The sequence below is a fragment of the Centroberyx gerrardi genome, chromosome 8 (genome assembly GCF_048128805.1).
Source record: "Centroberyx gerrardi isolate f3 chromosome 8, fCenGer3.hap1.cur.20231027, whole genome shotgun sequence".
NCBI lineage: Eukaryota > Metazoa > Chordata > Actinopteri > Beryciformes > Berycidae > Centroberyx > Centroberyx gerrardi.
In genome coordinates this window covers 19,242,821-19,260,972 of record NC_136004.1, presented here as the reverse complement: position 1 = coordinate 19,260,972, position 18,152 = coordinate 19,242,821, and the positions used below count along the sequence as shown (strand labels likewise).

Genomic DNA, 18,152 nt, shown 5'->3' with positions numbered 1-18,152 from the left:
GTGGATTAGTATTTACACTGTGACCGTACAGGCTCAGGCGTGATTTCATTTCCCCTTTTAATGTGATTAATTTTCACAGGAATTCAAACAGTCACGTATTGAAAGATCACTAAAGGGCAAATCAGCCACAGAGAACTGCTTTGTTTTGTTGATAGCAGGCCTATGTAGGCTATACCATGTGTTTGTGAAGGATGGTATTAAAAATACTAAAGGCAAGAACACAAACACTAAACCCTGAAAAGATGCACTATATTGTGGATTGATGGCCAGTAAAGAGAAGTCCGTCTTTCTGGCAAAACTTCCCAGTCACAACTATAAGCTGTTTGGAATTTGTTTTGTGCCCTGACAATAATTATAAGCTAAATGATGTTGATGTTGGCTGAGGATTTGTTTTGTTTTAGAAAGCCGTAGGACTTTGTAAGCCCACTTGTCAGCCAGCATCTTCTCTTCAGACAGTTATGGGAGCATGAGTAACTGTTGTATCATTGTTATGTTTGTTTACTATGTGCTGAGGAGAATAAATGTGATATGTATTTATTGAAAGGATTGTGTTACCTGCCATATTTTTGTTAAAAATTAATACAGGATGAGTGAGATGATTATTAAACAAACTGTTTGGGCTGGTAGCCTGTCTTGATTTTGAAGAAGGAATGTGTAGCTGTTGATTCAGTTTTACATTTATGATCCGAGTCTGCTGTCTTCTCGGTCAATTGTATATCTCTCTTTCAACAGGTCCAGTCAGAGAAAAAGACAGTTAAGGATGCAGGAGCACAACAATGGATTTCTCCTTCTCTTTCATGCAAGGGATCATGGGAAATACAATTCAGCAACCCCCTCAGCTCATTGACTCAGCCAACATCCGACAGGAGGGCACCTACGACACCGGTAGTGATCCGGGTGAGGATGGAGGCCCCTCCTACGATGCTGCCCTGGAAGCAGAGTTTTCTTACCCCCCCTCGGCCTCGGAGGACATGCCCCAGGTCGCCAACGGTTACCCCCCGGGTCTGGGCATGTACGAGCCGCAGGCCAAGTTCTCCATGTACTCGCAGTTCCCCAACGGCTCGGCTAACGGCTACGGGGCGATACGGGGCTACGGAGAACACGGCCTCATGCCGGGGGAGGGAACGGTGCTGAGAGGCCCGGGTCTCCAGGAGAGACCGCTGTCGCCCGTGTCTCCGCCGCTGCCCTCGCACCACCCGCACCTCCACCACCACCCCCACCACCACCACGCGCACCACTACCACTCCAACCCGCCTCACATACAGCCTCACCCGCACCCGCACCCTCAGAGCCCGCCGCCGCTGCCCTCCCAGCACCACCTGCCCCAGACGCCTCACATCATGACCCACACGCTGCCCCCTCCTCCCCCGCTACTCCTGCCCTCCTCCAGCCCTCCCCCGTCCCTGCTGGACAGTACCCCGTCTTCTCAGCCCCCCCACACCCCGTCCGCCACCCCCGGCGGGGTGCTGAAGAAAACCAGCTCTCCGGAGATCAAGCTGAAGATCATAAAGACGTATCAGAATGGCAAAGAGCTGTTTGAGTCTGCTTTGTGTGGAGATTTGCTGCAGGAGTTGCAGGTACCATGTCCAAGCGAGGTAGACACACTCATGAATAAGGCGAATTCAGTAAATGTAATGTAGTTAAGTGATGTTTCGCCATCACAGTTCTGCTTTGCTCTTTTTTTACACTTCAGCAGGAGTCCCAGAAGAACCAGGCCACACAGATGCAGCGCAGACATGAGAGGAAGAAGGAGAAGAGGAAAAAGAGTGCTAGGCTGCAGGTGCAGGTCCAGGAGCGCGATTTGGACCAGGGCCAAACACAGGCAGGAACCACGGGCCAGACGGAGGACGCCCATGTCCAGCCTCCGCCCAGAGAACAACCTGTGACTCAGACAGAGAAGCCTCAGAAGACCGTCATCAAAGCTGAGCCAAAGACGCCAAAGGCAAGAGCAGTTTGATTTCTTTATGCACCAGTCACTACTAAATGTAAACATATGTAGCAATTATTCATTTGCTGGATTATTAAAGAATATTGGCGATGTGTTCGTGTTCACCCTTAGGTTCCGAAGGTCCATCACCCCTCAGTGATCCAAGAGACGGGCTTCTGTAAGGAGTTTGTGATAGGGGATCTGGTGTGGTCCAAGGTGGGCAGCTACCCCTGGTGGCCCTGCATGGTGTCGTCTGACCCGCAGATGAAGGTCCATACACGCATCAACACCAGAGGTAAGGCTACACATGCACCAGAGACATACACACACACACACACACACACACACACACACACACCATCACAAAACACCTATCACCTTGTATATATGGACATGCAGCTGTATTTCAGAAGTTGATAAAAATGACACAAAATCACAACTAACACACTCGCCTTGAAACTGCATATTTCCTTCCTTTGTATAACGGCTAGGACATAAACACCGGTCACACTTTATTTATAGTCCAATGCAGACATTCAACTTCCTATCATGTGACTATGATGTGTCTAATGAGTTTCAGGTGATACAATAGTGTGAAAAGTAGACTATAGATATTCAGTGTCTGGGTTAGGGTTAATCTTAAGGTTGGGGTTAGGCTAAATTCAGGGTTAGAGTTACATAGTCTAGAGATGTAGCAAATAGGCAAGTTACACTTTATTGAACATCTACTTTTTTTCACCTGATAGTACCAACACTGAGCATCCAAATAAAATGTTACCTAAACACCATGTATGTACAGCTTGTTTGCCTGACTCTCTCTTCTGCCATGCAGGTCACAGGGAGTATCATGTCCAGTTCTTTGGCAGTGTGGCTGAGCGAGCATGGATCCATGAGAAGAGGATAGTCCTCTACCAAGGGGAGCACCAGTTTGAGGAGCTGCAGGCCGAGACGCTGCGCAAGACCACAAACCCTGCAGAAAGACACAAAGTATGTACAAGGCCAGATCGGGCTTGCAAAATCTGGTAGATTAGTATGTAAACTCATATGCTGAGTTTTATTCTGAATGCTTCATTTTGGGGGGAAATCATTAACTCAGACTCATCATTCATTCATCCCCAATCATTTTTTTCAAATGCTGAGAAAAAGTTTAATTTTGAAGTAACACATGTATAACAGGTGGAGGAATGACATATTTGTAGAATCTGTTTAGATTATGACTAGAAGTAAAGTTTGTCACCTGAGTCATGTGTATGTTTGGCACTTTCTCCCCCAGCTTATGAAGCCCATCCCCCAGAGGGAGCGTACTCAGTGGGAGGTGGGTGTGGGCCACGCCGAGGACGCCTTTGTGATGACGCGGCAGGAACGCATCGACAACTACACCTTCATCTACGTCGACCCGGACCCTAACGAGCCCCCACCCACCAAGAAGGCCGCCGGCGCGCCCAGAGCCGAAAAACGTAGCCAGCGCTCCAGCAGCTCAACCAGCAAGAAGGAAGACGGAGGAGTTACGTCACCAGAGAGAGAGCAGCAGCCACGCAGACAGCTGCCTCGCAGGCAGTGCAGCGTCTCAAATGCAAACGACTCCGCCAACTCCCAGGGTTCAAATGGAGAGAAGACCCAGAGGGGGAACCCCAGTCAGACCGGCTCCCCTACCCAGAATGCCGATTCCGAGGCAGGGGCACGGCAGGAATCCCCGCCACCGATGAGGGCCTGGAAAACGGCAGCGGCGCGGAAGCTGCTGCCTCTCTCCATCACCATGAAGAAGCTGAATGTGGAGATCACCAAGTGCGACTGGCCGCTCCTGCAGAAGAAAGCAGCTGCCTCTCCCAAGAAAGAAAAAGAGGAAGAAAGGGAGGAGAGAGTGGAGGGAGAGGTCAGGCAGCCCGACCTGGGATACTGTTCACCAGAGGTTGGTATAAGCCAGGCAGACAGCAACTTGTCAGACGTCGCAGTGTCATCATTTTTTAAGCTGATACTCAATTGTTGATGTTTTTAGCAGGACTGTGGAGCTAAACCTGAACCCAGTCCAGAGGAGGAGGAAGACGGGGATGAGGCGGAGGAAGACGGGGAGGAGAGGAGAGGTTCCCCCGCCAGTCGCAGGAGCGAGGAGGGAGGAACGCAGCAGGCCTCCTCTCCTGGCTCCCCCCACAGTAGTCCACAAGGTATGGGAACACACAGACATGCTGCACGTTTTCTTGCTGAATGTTTGATGAGTAGAGTGATGTTACGTAGTCACACGTTTCATGTGTGTCTCACATGTGTTTCAGGTTCTCAGGAGAGGAAGCAGCAGCGGCGGTCAGTCAGGAGCAGGTCTGAGTCTGAGAGAGGCAATGATCCCGTCCCGAAGAAGAAAACCAAAAAGGAACAGGTACCAATCCTCCACCTTTTAAGTCCTAAATGTCCTCAAACTAACCTGCTACCACCTGAATCAAAATTACTACTACTACTAAAACCAAACCTCTATGTTTCACCTTATCTCAGGCTGAGATGGCTCCTGAGACCACATTGAGGACGGGCTCACAGAAAGGTAGACGGTTATTCTTTCACGACTACTGTAAACTTAGGTGTCACCTCATATTTCTAAAAGGTGAATAATTTATTCTTTTATCATCCTTTTGTGTGATCCTCAGGAGCCAGTGAGATCTCAGACGCCTGCAAGCCCCTGAAGAAGCGAAGCCGGGCTTCTACAGACGTGGAGATGGCTTCATCTCAGTATAGAGACACGTCCGATTCTGACTCGAGAGGCCTCAACGACCCCCAGGTTGGCTTGGAAAACACGCACACACACACACACAGCAAGAGCATTTGTTTTTAAGGCTGCTTCTGATTGGAATAAGTCACCAGACTCTTTACGATCAATAACAATATTGAGCTTGTTTAAGAATATAATATTTTCTTATCTTAAAACTGACTGTATACGCTTTTCATGATCCTCACTTGATTTATGACTAATTCCCATTTCTTTTTTCTTTTTTTTTCTTTTTTTATTGTGTTGTCTGATATTTGTATTACTTAATGATACGCATACACAGAGGAATTATGTAACGATTTACTTGGTTGGACTACTTATTTGTGTATATGCAGATAGAATGAAATAATGTTATGTGTTAGTCTTTGTTGTGGTCACTGTTTGGTATTCTGTGTTTTGCTGTAGGACCCCCTCGAAAACGAGATGATACATCTCGAGGGGTTTATCCTCTCAATAAACTTAAGTCATCACATTCTCATGCACTCACACACACCAAAACACACCAACACGCCATGTCTCTCTCTTTCTGACAGGGTTTGTTTGGGAAGAGTCTCGATAGCCCGGCAGCAGCAGATGCAGACGCATCAGACACTCAGTCTGTGGACTCCAGTCTCTCCCGGCAGGGCAGCAACACTGCCAAGAGAGACACTGTATGCCAGGTCGGCACCACATCATTCATCTTTGTTATACTCTCTTTCTCTAAAGGCTTACAGGTATTGTGTCATATTATGTTTTAACTGTGTGTGTGTGTGTGTGTGCGTGTGTGTGTAGATCTGTGAAGTGTACGGAGAGGGTTTGGTGGTGTGTGAAGGAGACTGCAACAGACAGTTTCACTTGGAGTGTCTAGGTCTGTCATCCCTACCTGATGGCAAGTTCACCTGCCTGGAATGTAGAAACGGTGAGGCCGCCTGAGTACAACATCGTACGGTTCACAATTCAACTCTGTCCCTCATCTGCCTTGAGTTTCGCTCTTTATTTTCACACTCTCTCACTTTCTTTCTCTTCCCAGGCAATCATTCTTGTTTTAGCTGTAAAACAGTGGGGCGCGAGGTGACGCGCTGCTCTGTGGTTGGATGTGGCTGTTACTACCATGAGGAGTGTGTCCGTAAACTCCCAGGCACCAGCAGCAGTCCGGGTGGAGGCTTCTGCTGCCCGCAGCACAGCTGCTCTACCTGCTGCCTGGAGAGAGACCTGCAGCGCGCCAGTAAAGGTAGGCAGGTCCCACTCTGCCTTTTTAAATCTCTCTCATTTTCCTCTTTGAATTTGTAATGAGAAGATGCTACATCAGCATGGTGGGAAAGAAAAACATATTTGTTCATAGTTGCATTTTCCATTACATTTTAGGCTTCTAGCTGAGGCTCTTAACCAGAATAAGTGCAACAGTAGAATAAGGTCAAATTCCGAGATCAATATAATTACAGGCAATACTAAGGAGTGCAAGGATCAAGGCCATACTTCCTGAATGTATGAGAGAAGTGCAAGGAAAATAAATAAAATAAAATAAGAGCTAAGAACACAGATATAACAGCTTGTTTGAGAGCAATTAGATTGGGAAGGAGAGTGAGGATACACACTCAGTGGCTACTTCATCAGGTGCACCTCGACAGGGATCTTGGTCTGTGCTGACTTGATAGCGGCAGGCATTTTCGGCAGATTTTTCTGCGGCGCAGTCATGCTGTGAACATCCTGTTCCACCTCATCTCTATTGGGGAGAGAGCCGCAGACTGCGCAGGCCACTGGAGTAAACTAAAGTAATTGTCATGTTCCTGGGACCATCTTGAGATGATGGAGCATTATCCTGCTGGAAGTATCCATTTGAAAAAGGGGAGGCTGTGGCCATGAAGAGATGCACCTGGTCAGCAACAATAGTGAGGTATGCTGTGGCATTCAAACAGTGCTCAATTATTGCTAAGGGGCCTAATTTGCACCTAGAAAACATTCCTCACACCGCAACACCAGCAGCAGCAGCAGCCTGTGCCGCTGACAACAGGCAGGATGGATCCATGGATTCACGCTGTTAACACCGAATTCTGACCCTGCCATAAGCATGTTGCAGCAGGAACCTGAATTTGTGAGACCGGTGCTTTTCCACTCTTCAGTCGTCTAGTTTAGCTGTAGCTTCATCATGTTGTGAGATGCCTTTCTGCACATCACTGTTGTACTGAGCTGTTACAGTATTTGCATACTGCTGGCCTGCTTGTTAATTTGAGCAAGTGTTACCATTCTCCTCTGACCTCATCCCTCAACAAGGTGTTTTCACCCACAGGACTGCTTTTTGTTTTTTCGCACCATTCTCTGTAAACTCAACACACTGTAGTGCGTGAAAACTTCTGAAATGGTGGAAACGGCGTGTGCGGCACCAGCGATCATACCACATTCAAAGCCACTTTGATCATGCGTCTTTCCCATTCTAATGTGTAATTGAACAGTAACTGAACCCGTCAACCCTGTCTGCATGCTTTATTGTACTGAGCCACGTGACTCACCGTCTGAAGGAGCGAGCTGTTTTGTGTCATCTGGGAGGTGTACCTTTTTTATAAAGTGGCCACTGAGTGTAGCGAGATAGGAGCTGTAAGTTTGATTAAACTGTCATCAAATGTTAGCTCATCACCGTCCCTTTTCTCCATCTCCCTCCCTTCCTCCTCAGGGCGTTTGATGCGCTGTATCCGCTGTCCGGTGGCCTACCACACAGGAGACAGCTGCGTGGCGGCGGGCAGCGTGGTCCTCACCCATCACATCATGATCTGCAGCAGCCATGGCAGCGCCAAGAGGAACGGCCTCCTCTCCTCCCCCATCAACGTGGGATGGTGCTTCCTCTGTGCCAGAGGTAAGCGCTCGCACCGTTCGCCGGCTTCCCCGAGGAGTCGCGCACTAACGCCGTTGCTCTCCCACAGGGGTGATTCAGCAGTGTGTATGACCCTGAACAAGCGTTTTCCGATTTCACCAGACTTTGTGATGTTGCCTCCACTGGTTTCTGACTGATTTCAGACTTGTGACTTAACTCCTCAATCAGTTCTTCTTACTTGCAATCCACACTGGAGCTTCAACAGGACCTGGTCGCCCTCCATCAGTGTTTTTTCTTGAGCTCTGTAACATTTTGCTTCTTGAAAAGACCTTCATAGAATTTGTTAATACAATCACAGCTGCAGTAACATTACATACGTGAAAATTGAAACATCATGTACTTTCGTATAGATATTTTATCTATAGTGTTACATGTTTCATGTTGGGCATTTTTGTTCATGAATAGCAGTGCTGTGAAATGTAATGTTTGTTTTCCATCATAATACTAATATTATGAATGATCTGGGCTGTTACACTGCACTCCACTTACAAAAGATCCCATCTGTCTGGATGACGACTTGTGAGAATACACACAGGATTTACTCTGTTTCAAGTTATCCTGAACAGGATCCAAGTCACGAAAAACAATTGATTTTGGACCTTTGCCTTTTTTTTTTATAACAGTAAGTCAAGTGCATTGTATAGGCCACTATGTGTGTTGGGACAAGCTTTTTTTGTTTTACTTGTGTTTCTCTCGTGCTCTAACAATATGTGTGTGTGTGTGTGTGTATGTGTGCTCTCTCTTTTGTGGAATTTGGATACTCTAGTTTGATTGCGGCTCACTCCCGTCTCTTCCTGTGTGTCTTGTGTAGGGCTGTTAGTGCAGGACCTTACTGACACCATATTAAGTTCATATGCCTATAAGTCCCACTACCTTCTGACTGAGTCAAATCGTGCTGAGTTGAAATTACCTATGATTCCCTCTCCTTCGTCAGCTACCAAAAAGAATGTTGGGAAAGGTAACTGAACAGTTTTTCTCTTTCTCCCTTATCCCACTGGTATGTGTTTGTGTTTGTGCCTGCTCCCATTCTTATTTAATTTCCTTTTTTTTTTTATGCATCTTTCATTTCAAAGCCTTGAGATGCTAAGTTAATTAACTGCAGTTAATTTTAATGCAGAGTGGCACAAAATAACCTCAGCCAAGTTCCCTAACACCTAACTTCTGCAGATAATATACTGAGATTAAACTGCTCCTACATGGTTGTGAATCAATCAACCTGGGTGAATATCTGTTAATACTTTATCACTCCTTTATCAGTCCTTAAACTTTTGATTTATCTGATAATACCAGATAAATCAAAAGTTATTTTGGCTAAAGTGACTAAATCTGTTGTTTTCTCTGTTGGGAAAATTTAATTGGCGATGTAGGCTGTAATAGTTATATGATTGTGTATTTATTGAAAGTGGATTCCCTGGGTTAGTTTAGGTTCTGTCTGTGATATATGGGGCTTATTGCTGCTGGAGGCACACTGCTTCTCTGCTTCAGCACTCTGGGCTTGTTTTGATTTGAAAGCCTTGTCCAACCTCACCTCTTCTATGCTGACTGCAACTAAGTTTTATTTTTGACTGAAATTATCAGATGAATTTTTTTGGCTCATCTCCATTTCTTGAGCTGTGACCTGCCTTGGATGGAATATTCTCTCAATCAGGACTTGACACTAGTAAACGGCAAAGAATTTCAGACTTCAGAGATGGAGTCCCCAAATCCTAGGATTGTGAAATTAAACTGTTTGATGTTTGGCAAATTGCGATATTAAAAAAAAAAAAAAAAAAAAGATTCCATGCAAGCTGGTCTGTGCAGGATGCGGTATGTGTGATGGGAAAAATGTGCTTTACTGGCAGGACTGCATGCCAGCTTTTTGCTAATATGTTGTTATTTTGAATTTAACCCGGTGATTCATGGTTAACTTGCTGGCTGGTTCATTCCTGCGCTACTGCATGTATTGACTGTAGACAGGTCTTGGTACAGTACTCTGAATCTGATTGTCAGACACACCATAACAGTAGATGTTAGAACTGACCTGACAACCCCATGCAGCGGTTTCCAACCATTTTCAGGCCTGGTCATGCTGCATGGCGGTCACAGGAGCCTCTCTGCAAGCCAAAAGAATAATGATAAGCTGTTATTGCAGTAATATTACTGTAGATCAAGATTTTTTCTGACTTGATGCTTCGATTGTTGTCTATACATTTTGCTTTGCAGCTCCAACATTGTATTTAGACATATTTCTCAGGCTTGTCTGCAAATGAGATTCAGAGTATGGCCAGGTTTTAAGGTGCATCGTCTAATCATATATTGCTCCTCTCTTTGCATACCCATTTCCCACAATACACACACATACACTTGCATACATCCATACACTTGTAGGAGGCAAGTTGCTGTGCTGCGACTCATGCCCAGCTTCATTCCACCCGGAGTGTCTGGAGATGGAGATGCCGGAGGGGGCGTGGTCCTGTAGTGATTGCAGGGCCGGGAAGAAACCTCACTACAAACAAATTGTCTGGGTCAAACTGGGCAACTACAGGTAAGCAGGAAAGCAGAGACCACTGCTCATAGCTGTGCAACTGTTGCCTTAGGCTATAATCAGTTTGGATTGCATGTCTTGTGCTTTGTCCTTCCCACACTCTTCCTCTATCCCCACTGTCCTCTCTCTGCTCAAGTTTGTTTATTTGCATAGCCCTTTATCACAAGCATGTCCCAGAGGACTGTACAGAGAATGAGCCTAACTAGATCTAACTGATCAACAATCAGTTGATCCTATATCAACAAAATGATATAGGACAAACATAGCGAAAAGCACAAGACAAGCAGCAAGACAAACAGCCTCCAGGCTGAGGGAGGAGAGCAGGCTCTGCTCTTCTCCCTCTTCTCTTTCAACAATGTCCCTGTCCTGTTATCCTGCAGGTGGTGGCCAGCGGAGATCTGCAACCCTCGCTTGGTGCCATCAAACATCCAGAGCCTTCGCCACGATATTGGTGACTTCCCTGTCTTCTTCTTTGGTTCCCATGACTACTACTGGATCAACCAGGGCCGCGTGTTCCCCTACGTGGAGAACGACAAGAACTTTGTGACGGGTCAGATCAACATCAACAAAACCTTCAAGAAAGGTAGTTGTCACATATGGAACCAGAGTTCCATATGTGACAGATAAATGAGTATACAAAGTTCCCTCATATTTCAGGACTAATCTATTATGATTTATGCCTAGAAAACAGTTGGGCCCATGAATTTGTAAGAGACTGTTTATGTGTTTCAGCTTTGGAGGAAGCAGCCCGGAGGTTCCAGGAGCTCAAGGCTCAGAGGGAGAGCAGGGAGGCTCTAGAGCAGGAACGCAACTCACGCAAACCTCCACCTTATAAATTCATCAAGGTAATTGAATTCAATGTCACACTCAATAACAAACCACACAACAAATGTATTATATTTGTATACCTCATAGTTGTATTCAGTAAGATGTTATAGTGCAAAGTCTCCAGTGTTTTTACTTGTGTGGGTGTTGTGATTCCTTGCCAGTCCAACAAGCCAGTGGGGAAAGTGCAGGTGCATGTCGCTGACCTGTCAGAAATCCCACGATGCAACTGCAAACCAACTGATGAGCATCCTTGCAACCTCGACTCCCAGTGTCTCAACCGCATGCTGCAGTACGAGTGTCATCCACAGGTCCGCATACATGTTCCTCATTGCATGTGAAAACAATTTATTAAATAATAAAAGCAGTGAAAGGGTTTTAACTGCTTACCTTCATGTTGTCGTTGGCAGGTGTGTCCTGCAGGAGACAGCTGTGAGAACCAGTGTTTCTCCAAGCGGCTCTATGCAGAGACAGAGGTGATAAAGACGGACGGCCGTGGCTGGGGCCTCAGGACCAACCAGGCTCTAAGGAAGGTGAGCGTCGGGCTCAGCAGGAATTCCCACGTCTAATGCATCACTTCTCAGTGTCGCCCGAACCGCCTCAAAATGTCGTTCATTTGTATTTAGTTGCATCGTGAATCGGAACATCTTGACTGTAATTCGAGCGGCTGGTCAGAAGCCGGTTCTTCCCCCTTGAGTATCTACAAAACAGATCTATATGTGAAAACTAGATATTCAAAAGTTCAATTTCAATGTCAAAATCAACTTTAGAATGTCTCAGAAACAGACCATTACATTCAAGCCCACCATTTGCCGTACTGCGCAAGCACCGTCCTGTAATATACAATTTATTGGGCTTGTTGGGGTTCTTTTTCTACGCATCACATATTTGATCTGAGTGTGCTAGAGGCAGCATCAGCATGCAGCACTTGCAGGGTAGAGCAGGTGGCGGACTTAGACATGGAGTGGTCCATGTCTATGATTTTAACAACAATATCAAACTGTTGAGTTTCTGTTGTTCACATATAGCTGTTGTGTATATAGTCGGAGGAAGGCATCACATCACAATTTTTGACCAGCTGCTTCTTTCTGCACAGTATGTGGTCAAGATTTCTTTCAAGGTTTTGTCGTTTGGGCTCGAGATGCAAGTAAATGCAAATGAATTGCACCAACATCTTGAGGCCTTTGGACCACTGTCAGGAATGACAAATCAAATGGCAATCTGCATGTCACTCACAACATATGTTTTCTAAGTCGAGCATCAAAATAAACAATTTTTAGCTAACTGGAGTTCAGATGCAACGGTGTGACGAGAGGCCCAGAGGAGAAAAATGAGAGGAAAATTCAAAATATCCAGGTGTCATCAGGGAAATGTTAATTTCAGGGCTCCAGCACGTGTGAAAGAGACTGAATGTCACTGAGACTGGTGGTCATCGGAGCCATCAGTTATAATTTAGCAGTTTTAAGGGAAGACCAAATTAGTTGCATAATTCTTCCCCATGGATTTTGCTTGGTGGTTGTATGCAGGATGTGAAATTACTGCTGGCCAAATGCTGGAAAATCTTTAGAATATTTACTATTTGTTTGCCTGGTGAAATTGTGTGGCATCAGGATGGCCTTGTGATTAGAAAGACTGTCCCATATCAAAAGGTCACAGGTTCAATCCCTGCAGCAGCCATGTGTCCCGTTGCAGTGTCCTTGAGCAAGACACTGATCATTCATTGTAAGTCAGATTGGATTTTGAAGAGTGTCTGCAAAACGCTTAAAATGTGATGTCATGTTTTCTACAGGGTGACTTTGTGACAGAGTATGTGGGAGAGGTGATAGACTCAGAGGAGTGCCAGCAGCGGATCAAACGCGCCCACGAGAATCACGTGACCAACTTCTACATGCTCACCCTCACTAAGGTAACGCCACTGAAACGGGTGAACGTCCAAGCACCTGTTCAGGGGGAAAACCACTCCCGAGCGTCTTGTAGAGACCCGCTGTCTAAAGGTCCGTCTTTTCCTTCCTAGGATCGCGTGATAGACGCCGGGCCCAAAGGAAACTCCTCTCGCTTTATGAACCACAGCTGCAGCCCCAACTGTGAGACCCAGAAATGGACGGTAAACGGAGATGTTCGCATCGGACTCTTCACCCTCTGTGACATTGAGGCTGGTGAGCTCACGTTTAAACACACACACAAGCATACACATACAGTATAATCTGCCATATATTATATCTCCATCTTACGTATACGCACGCATACACATACAGTATATTACATGCACACGCCCACACTCAAGTGAGACAGTCCTTTTGATGTGAATGCTGTCCCTGGTGTTTCCTTCAGGCACAGAGCTGACGTTCAACTACAACCTGCACTGTGTGGGCAACAGGAGAACGTCTTGCCACTGCGGAGCCGACAACTGCTCCGGATTCCTAGGGGTGCAGCCGACGGTGGGGCAACCTTCCCTCTCCTCATCATCATGATTCCAGTGCTACTTTCAGTCAGAGAGTGGTGTTGACTGTAGCAGCGGTCAGTGTAAGCATGTCAATTTGTATTCTGATTGTTTCTTCCAGAGTGCGGTGGTGATGGAAAAAGAGGAGAAGGCCAGGAACGCCAAGCTGAAGCCTAAGAAGCGGAAGCTGCGGCCGGAGGGCAAACACACACACGAGTACTTCTGTTTCTGCTGCGGAGAGGGAGGGGAGCTGGTGATGTGTGACAGGAAGGACTGTCCCAAAGCGTACCACCTGCTGTGTCTCAACCTCACCAAGCCCCCATACGGTAATGGCAAAACGAGCTCGGTTGTGTGAAACTTTGAGTCGGTAACACATCCTCTACCCACAGCTGGTCACTGTATCCCCATAACAACCTCTCTCTGTGTCTGCAGGTCGTTGGGAGTGTCCGTGGCACGACTGCAGCGTGTGCGGCGGCCCGGCCTCGTCTCTCTGCGAGTTCTGCCCTCGCTCCTTCTGCCGGGATCACGAGGCGGGCGCTCTCACCCCCTCGTCCCTGGAGGGCCGCCCCTGCTGCTCCAACCACAACCCCCTCAGTCCCCTGGGCTCCAACTCCGACCCCGCCCAGCCGCGCAGCCCCGGTCTGAGCCCCGTCAGGGTGAAGGAGGAGCCCGAGGCGGAGCCTGGCCAGCCGGCCGCAGAGTGACGCTGCAGCTCCCTCGATACCTCGCTCCCTGTACAGTGCGCTCCCGTCGGCCACGGCCTCACCGAGCTCCCCACCCGACCCACCTCTGATCCGAGCAGCGCACTATGAAAGGGAATACGGCGCTTTTTTGACCAGCGCCACAGCCACTCATTCAGAGCTGAGACACGCAGGTGAACGCCTCGTCGCCGCCGTGGCGTGAGCAGAGGGATTGCACGTTGGTCTGGAGTGTCGGCAGGTGGAGGCGACCAGGCATCGCAGTGCGCTATTTTCCTCCTCTCTTGCCATGAAAAAACACCACCACTAACACTCGGTCTGAGCCCAGCGGAGGACCCAGACCGCCACCTCATTGTGTTTTTTTTTTTTTTCATTTTTACAGCTGTGGAATTTTAAGTGTTGTCACGTATGTCAGTTACCGGCACTTTGAAGAACTCAATGAGGGAGGTGGGGAAAGAGAGAGAGGGAGAGAGAGAGAGAGAGATGTAGAGCCGAAGCTCTCCACCACGCTGCTCTTCTCCTTGTTTACCTGCTGTGAGTTGTGGTTGCTCGGAGTCCGTTTGCGTCTCACACACAGACGGCTTCACGGAGCGGCGGCCACGCAGAGCCAACCTTTACACTCTTCCACAGCGATCATCACTCCAGATGTGATCTATCATTCTATTTATCTCTTCTTTGAGAAAGGAGGGGGAAATGACCGATTTGTGCAATTTTCAGGACCACACTACATTCCAACCTTCCTTAGACATGGTTTTAATATACTTATGAGTATAGATGATGAATATAATTATATACAGTATCTATGTTTGTTAATGTTTACAGACAGATTCTCTCACTTCATCTCGGTGAGTGGTGTATTATGTTTGTTTGTTTAGGTGTTAAGCATTACGCAGACCTCCTTGTGAAAATAGTCCTATTAAGGTGAAATATAATGGTATATAGTGTAATGGTATGACATTACAGAAGTACTTGTGATTTTCATATTGCCAGTCTCACTCGCCATTGTGTACATAATTGGCTCATAATATTGTAAAGTACTAAAGAACAGGAGGGACAGAGCGGTGAAGCGCCAGCAGCAGTCACAGCCTTGCCTCTCCTGCAAGAAGGAAATGCTAAATGCATTTACTTTTTTTAACAAGAGGACAAATACTTTTTGATTTTTTTTAATTTTTTTGTTTTTCTTTCAATGGTCCGATAAGTTCTGTTCCACATGTTCGCCTATCAGTTACTGTTACAGTGTACTAGAGTAGTATTCTAGATGGAGGGGCCCAGCTTGTGATCACTGGTGCTGTCTAAAGTATTGTTAATCGGCCTTAAGGGATCACCTCGCTTTGACTCTGGCTGTAATCTCTACTGCCCAGACGCAGTCCATTTCTGTAACGTTGTGTACTGTGACCGCTAATGCTTTGTTTTCCATTTGTTTTGCCAAACTTTTCTGAAGCACTTTCACACGGCTTATCGCTACACAATTTAGGTAGGTCATACATATACAGAAATGTATATAAAAAGAACATATGACAAGTGTACATGTTTAAAAATGGATACCTCTTCTTCTGTAGTAATGTTGAACTTTAAACTGTGTTGTAACTTTTTCTCTCGGTCAGAAATCAAAACATTGCGACATAGCGCTCGGCCCGGTTCTGGTGGGATCGTCCTAAATGCTGTTTTTGGCACGGATGGGAACGCTCAGCCTCTTCGACCGTATAGCTAGACAAACACCCTCAGTGTCATCCAAGGTACGATGGAGTCAGTCCGCTGTCTGCCTTGGCTGTTGTTCTTCATCCTCACTGTAGTGAACGACCTCGAGAGCATCTTCCAAGGCTGGGTTTTATATCAAGCAGGAGACGTTATGTTATACAGCAGTCCAGTATAATGTACAAATAATGTTGCAAACTTATGTACAGTGTTTTTAATCGCCCATCTGTGAAATCCAATTTTTTGTATTTATTACACCATATTTTATACCAGTCGATTTCCGTTTTAAACACCAGTGCAGTAAGTTGTCTCCCTCTCCACCAAGGTTTAAATGAAATAGACTATGGAGAAAAAAAAAAACAATATGGGGAGCTTTACATAATTTATCTGTATCTAGTCATTGCATTCATTTTGTTTTCACATTGGTGTAATGATTCCACATTTGGTAACAGCCGCTGCTCATCGACCTGTACCGTGACTCACTGTATTGATGTTAAAACAGTGTAAAGCAGTTCAATACTGGAGTGTAAAGTTTCTGTTCGGGGCGGTTTTAGCCTGGACTCAAGTAATCCTGACAGGAGGAAGCTTCTTTGCAATCACGCCCGAGCCTATGCTTGTGATTCTTCTCTGGTACATGACTGTTTGTGTTTTCTGTCCTTAAAGACTTTCTTAAAGACTCCCAAGCTGATCGGTGTCAAAAGTCAGTCGTCTCGCAACAGGGTGAAACGGTGCCAATCTCCCCCATTCAGTTCACTTAAGATCTCCCCCAGCGCATACAGTAGTTGAATTTGTGAAAAACGACAAAATCGTTTGATTAAAATGGACTATTCTGATTTCTTTTCCTCATGCGAGTAGATAACTGCTCCTCAAATTTGCCAAACTCTAGCATTCAGAGACGAGGTGAGCAGCGTTTTGTTCGGTAGACGTTCAGTAGATAGTCGTAGGATTTAGGCCATTCCAGTACTTGCTGTAGTTCACACAGCTCATTATCAGGTGGGTGCATAATTAAGGCACTTTTACATATTCAAACGGTCTGCGTGTTAACGGTCTAAACTTGAATTTCCTTTGTTCATTCATTATTTGACATTCTTTATTTTTTTATTTATTCATGTAATTTTTATACAGCATTCATACATCTGTGATTATTAGACTGTACGGGACAGATTTGAGTCTGTGTGTATGGCTGCGATCTCTGTCATGCTTCAGAAATCAGTTCTTCAGTCCGGTCTCCAAGTCTTTCCTAACCCACAGCAGCTGAGGCACATAAACTCAAACTCCACCTTCCCAACATGAGACTCTTCATGCAGGAGACACTGGTTTAATCCATTTTTTAATTAGTTGGAGGGTCTATAATTTTAACGCCAATCGTTTAGTTTTATTTCTGTATCTTTATCTTTTCCCCCCTATACTGCACAGAGATTCATTGTTACCGGACAGCCTTTATTTTTGCACCTCCAGACCGCATGAACATGAATCATTTTGTGCCAGTCTGACGTAACATTCACACGTTTTGTCCTCTGCCCTTCTCAGCTGTTACAGCAGCAGTATTATGTATGCCTAATTTATGTGTCCCAGTGTGTGGCATCATTTCATTTACTTAATATAGTATCTGATGTATATTATGTTTTGTTGGTTCATTCTTGTGCGGTGACCACATTTTTGAGAAGACAGCATGTTGGTTCTCAGTTTAAGTGACCCTTACAAGCCTGAGGAGAAGGATTTTGTTTTTATACGTGTCCAGAATTTTGCAAATTTTCTTTTGACACATAAATTTAGAATGGATCCCCCTATGTCTGAAGGGTATGTTTCAGTTCACTGTGATGTCTTTTGGTTTTTGTGCAATGTTGCTGACTGTCATTATGTTTTTGATTGACATGCTGTCAGGGGAGAAATAGTGTTGGAATAAAGAAATTCAGTTTCATAAGCACTCATCTCTTTTTACATGTAGTAAAATTGCTTACAGTAATTCTAACTGGGGTCATATCTATCTCTCTTGGTGTTGCTTCAATTAAAACGTGGATGAACACAAAATACCATGTTGATTACTGTTCAACCTGTGTTATTGCATATTGCATATTGTTGAAGACTTGTAAATAGTTTGCATTGAACTTGCATAGGATCATGTTAGTGTGGCGTGCTATTGCCTGTACAATTCTGCTTCTAAATGTGTGTGACTGTTGGGACAACACTCTTTTTGTACATGACTGTCTTTTTATTTGAGACTATTGATTCTGTCCTTTTTCATTCTAAAGTTGAGTTTGAAGAGTTCAGACATGCCTGAAGTTTGACTTTAATAAAGCTGTACTCTGTCTCAGTGAAACGGTCTCCCTCACTTGATTTAAAACGATTAGGTGAAGGAACAGGATATATTAGATTGATGTTCTCGCTTAAAATGATTGTGATAGCTGCACTACCTTTTCTCTGCACCAAATCTTTAACTTATTAACTT

General features: G+C 45.6%; 1 protein-coding gene across 1 annotated transcript; it reads left to right on the top strand.

Moving 5' to 3' along the window:
* Positions 1–776: 776 nt before the first annotated feature.
* nsd3 (nuclear receptor binding SET domain protein 3) lies at positions 777–18,006 on the top strand. The gene is made up of 24 exons (XM_071919095.2): positions 777–1,577; positions 1,694–1,942; positions 2,060–2,222; positions 2,760–2,914; positions 3,201–3,836; positions 3,927–4,089; positions 4,195–4,295; positions 4,409–4,454; positions 4,558–4,688; positions 5,210–5,335; positions 5,448–5,574; positions 5,686–5,886; positions 7,324–7,503; positions 8,333–8,479; positions 9,889–10,045; positions 10,426–10,628; positions 10,778–10,890; positions 11,035–11,181; positions 11,281–11,403; positions 12,660–12,776; positions 12,885–13,026; positions 13,202–13,308; positions 13,432–13,636; positions 13,743–18,006. Exons 1-24 carry the CDS (start codon positions 777–779, stop codon positions 14,012–14,014), a joined length of 4,812 nt encoding a protein of 1,603 aa, XP_071775196.2. The 3' UTR covers positions 14,015–18,006.
* The last annotated feature ends 146 nt before the right edge of the window (positions 18,007–18,152 follow it).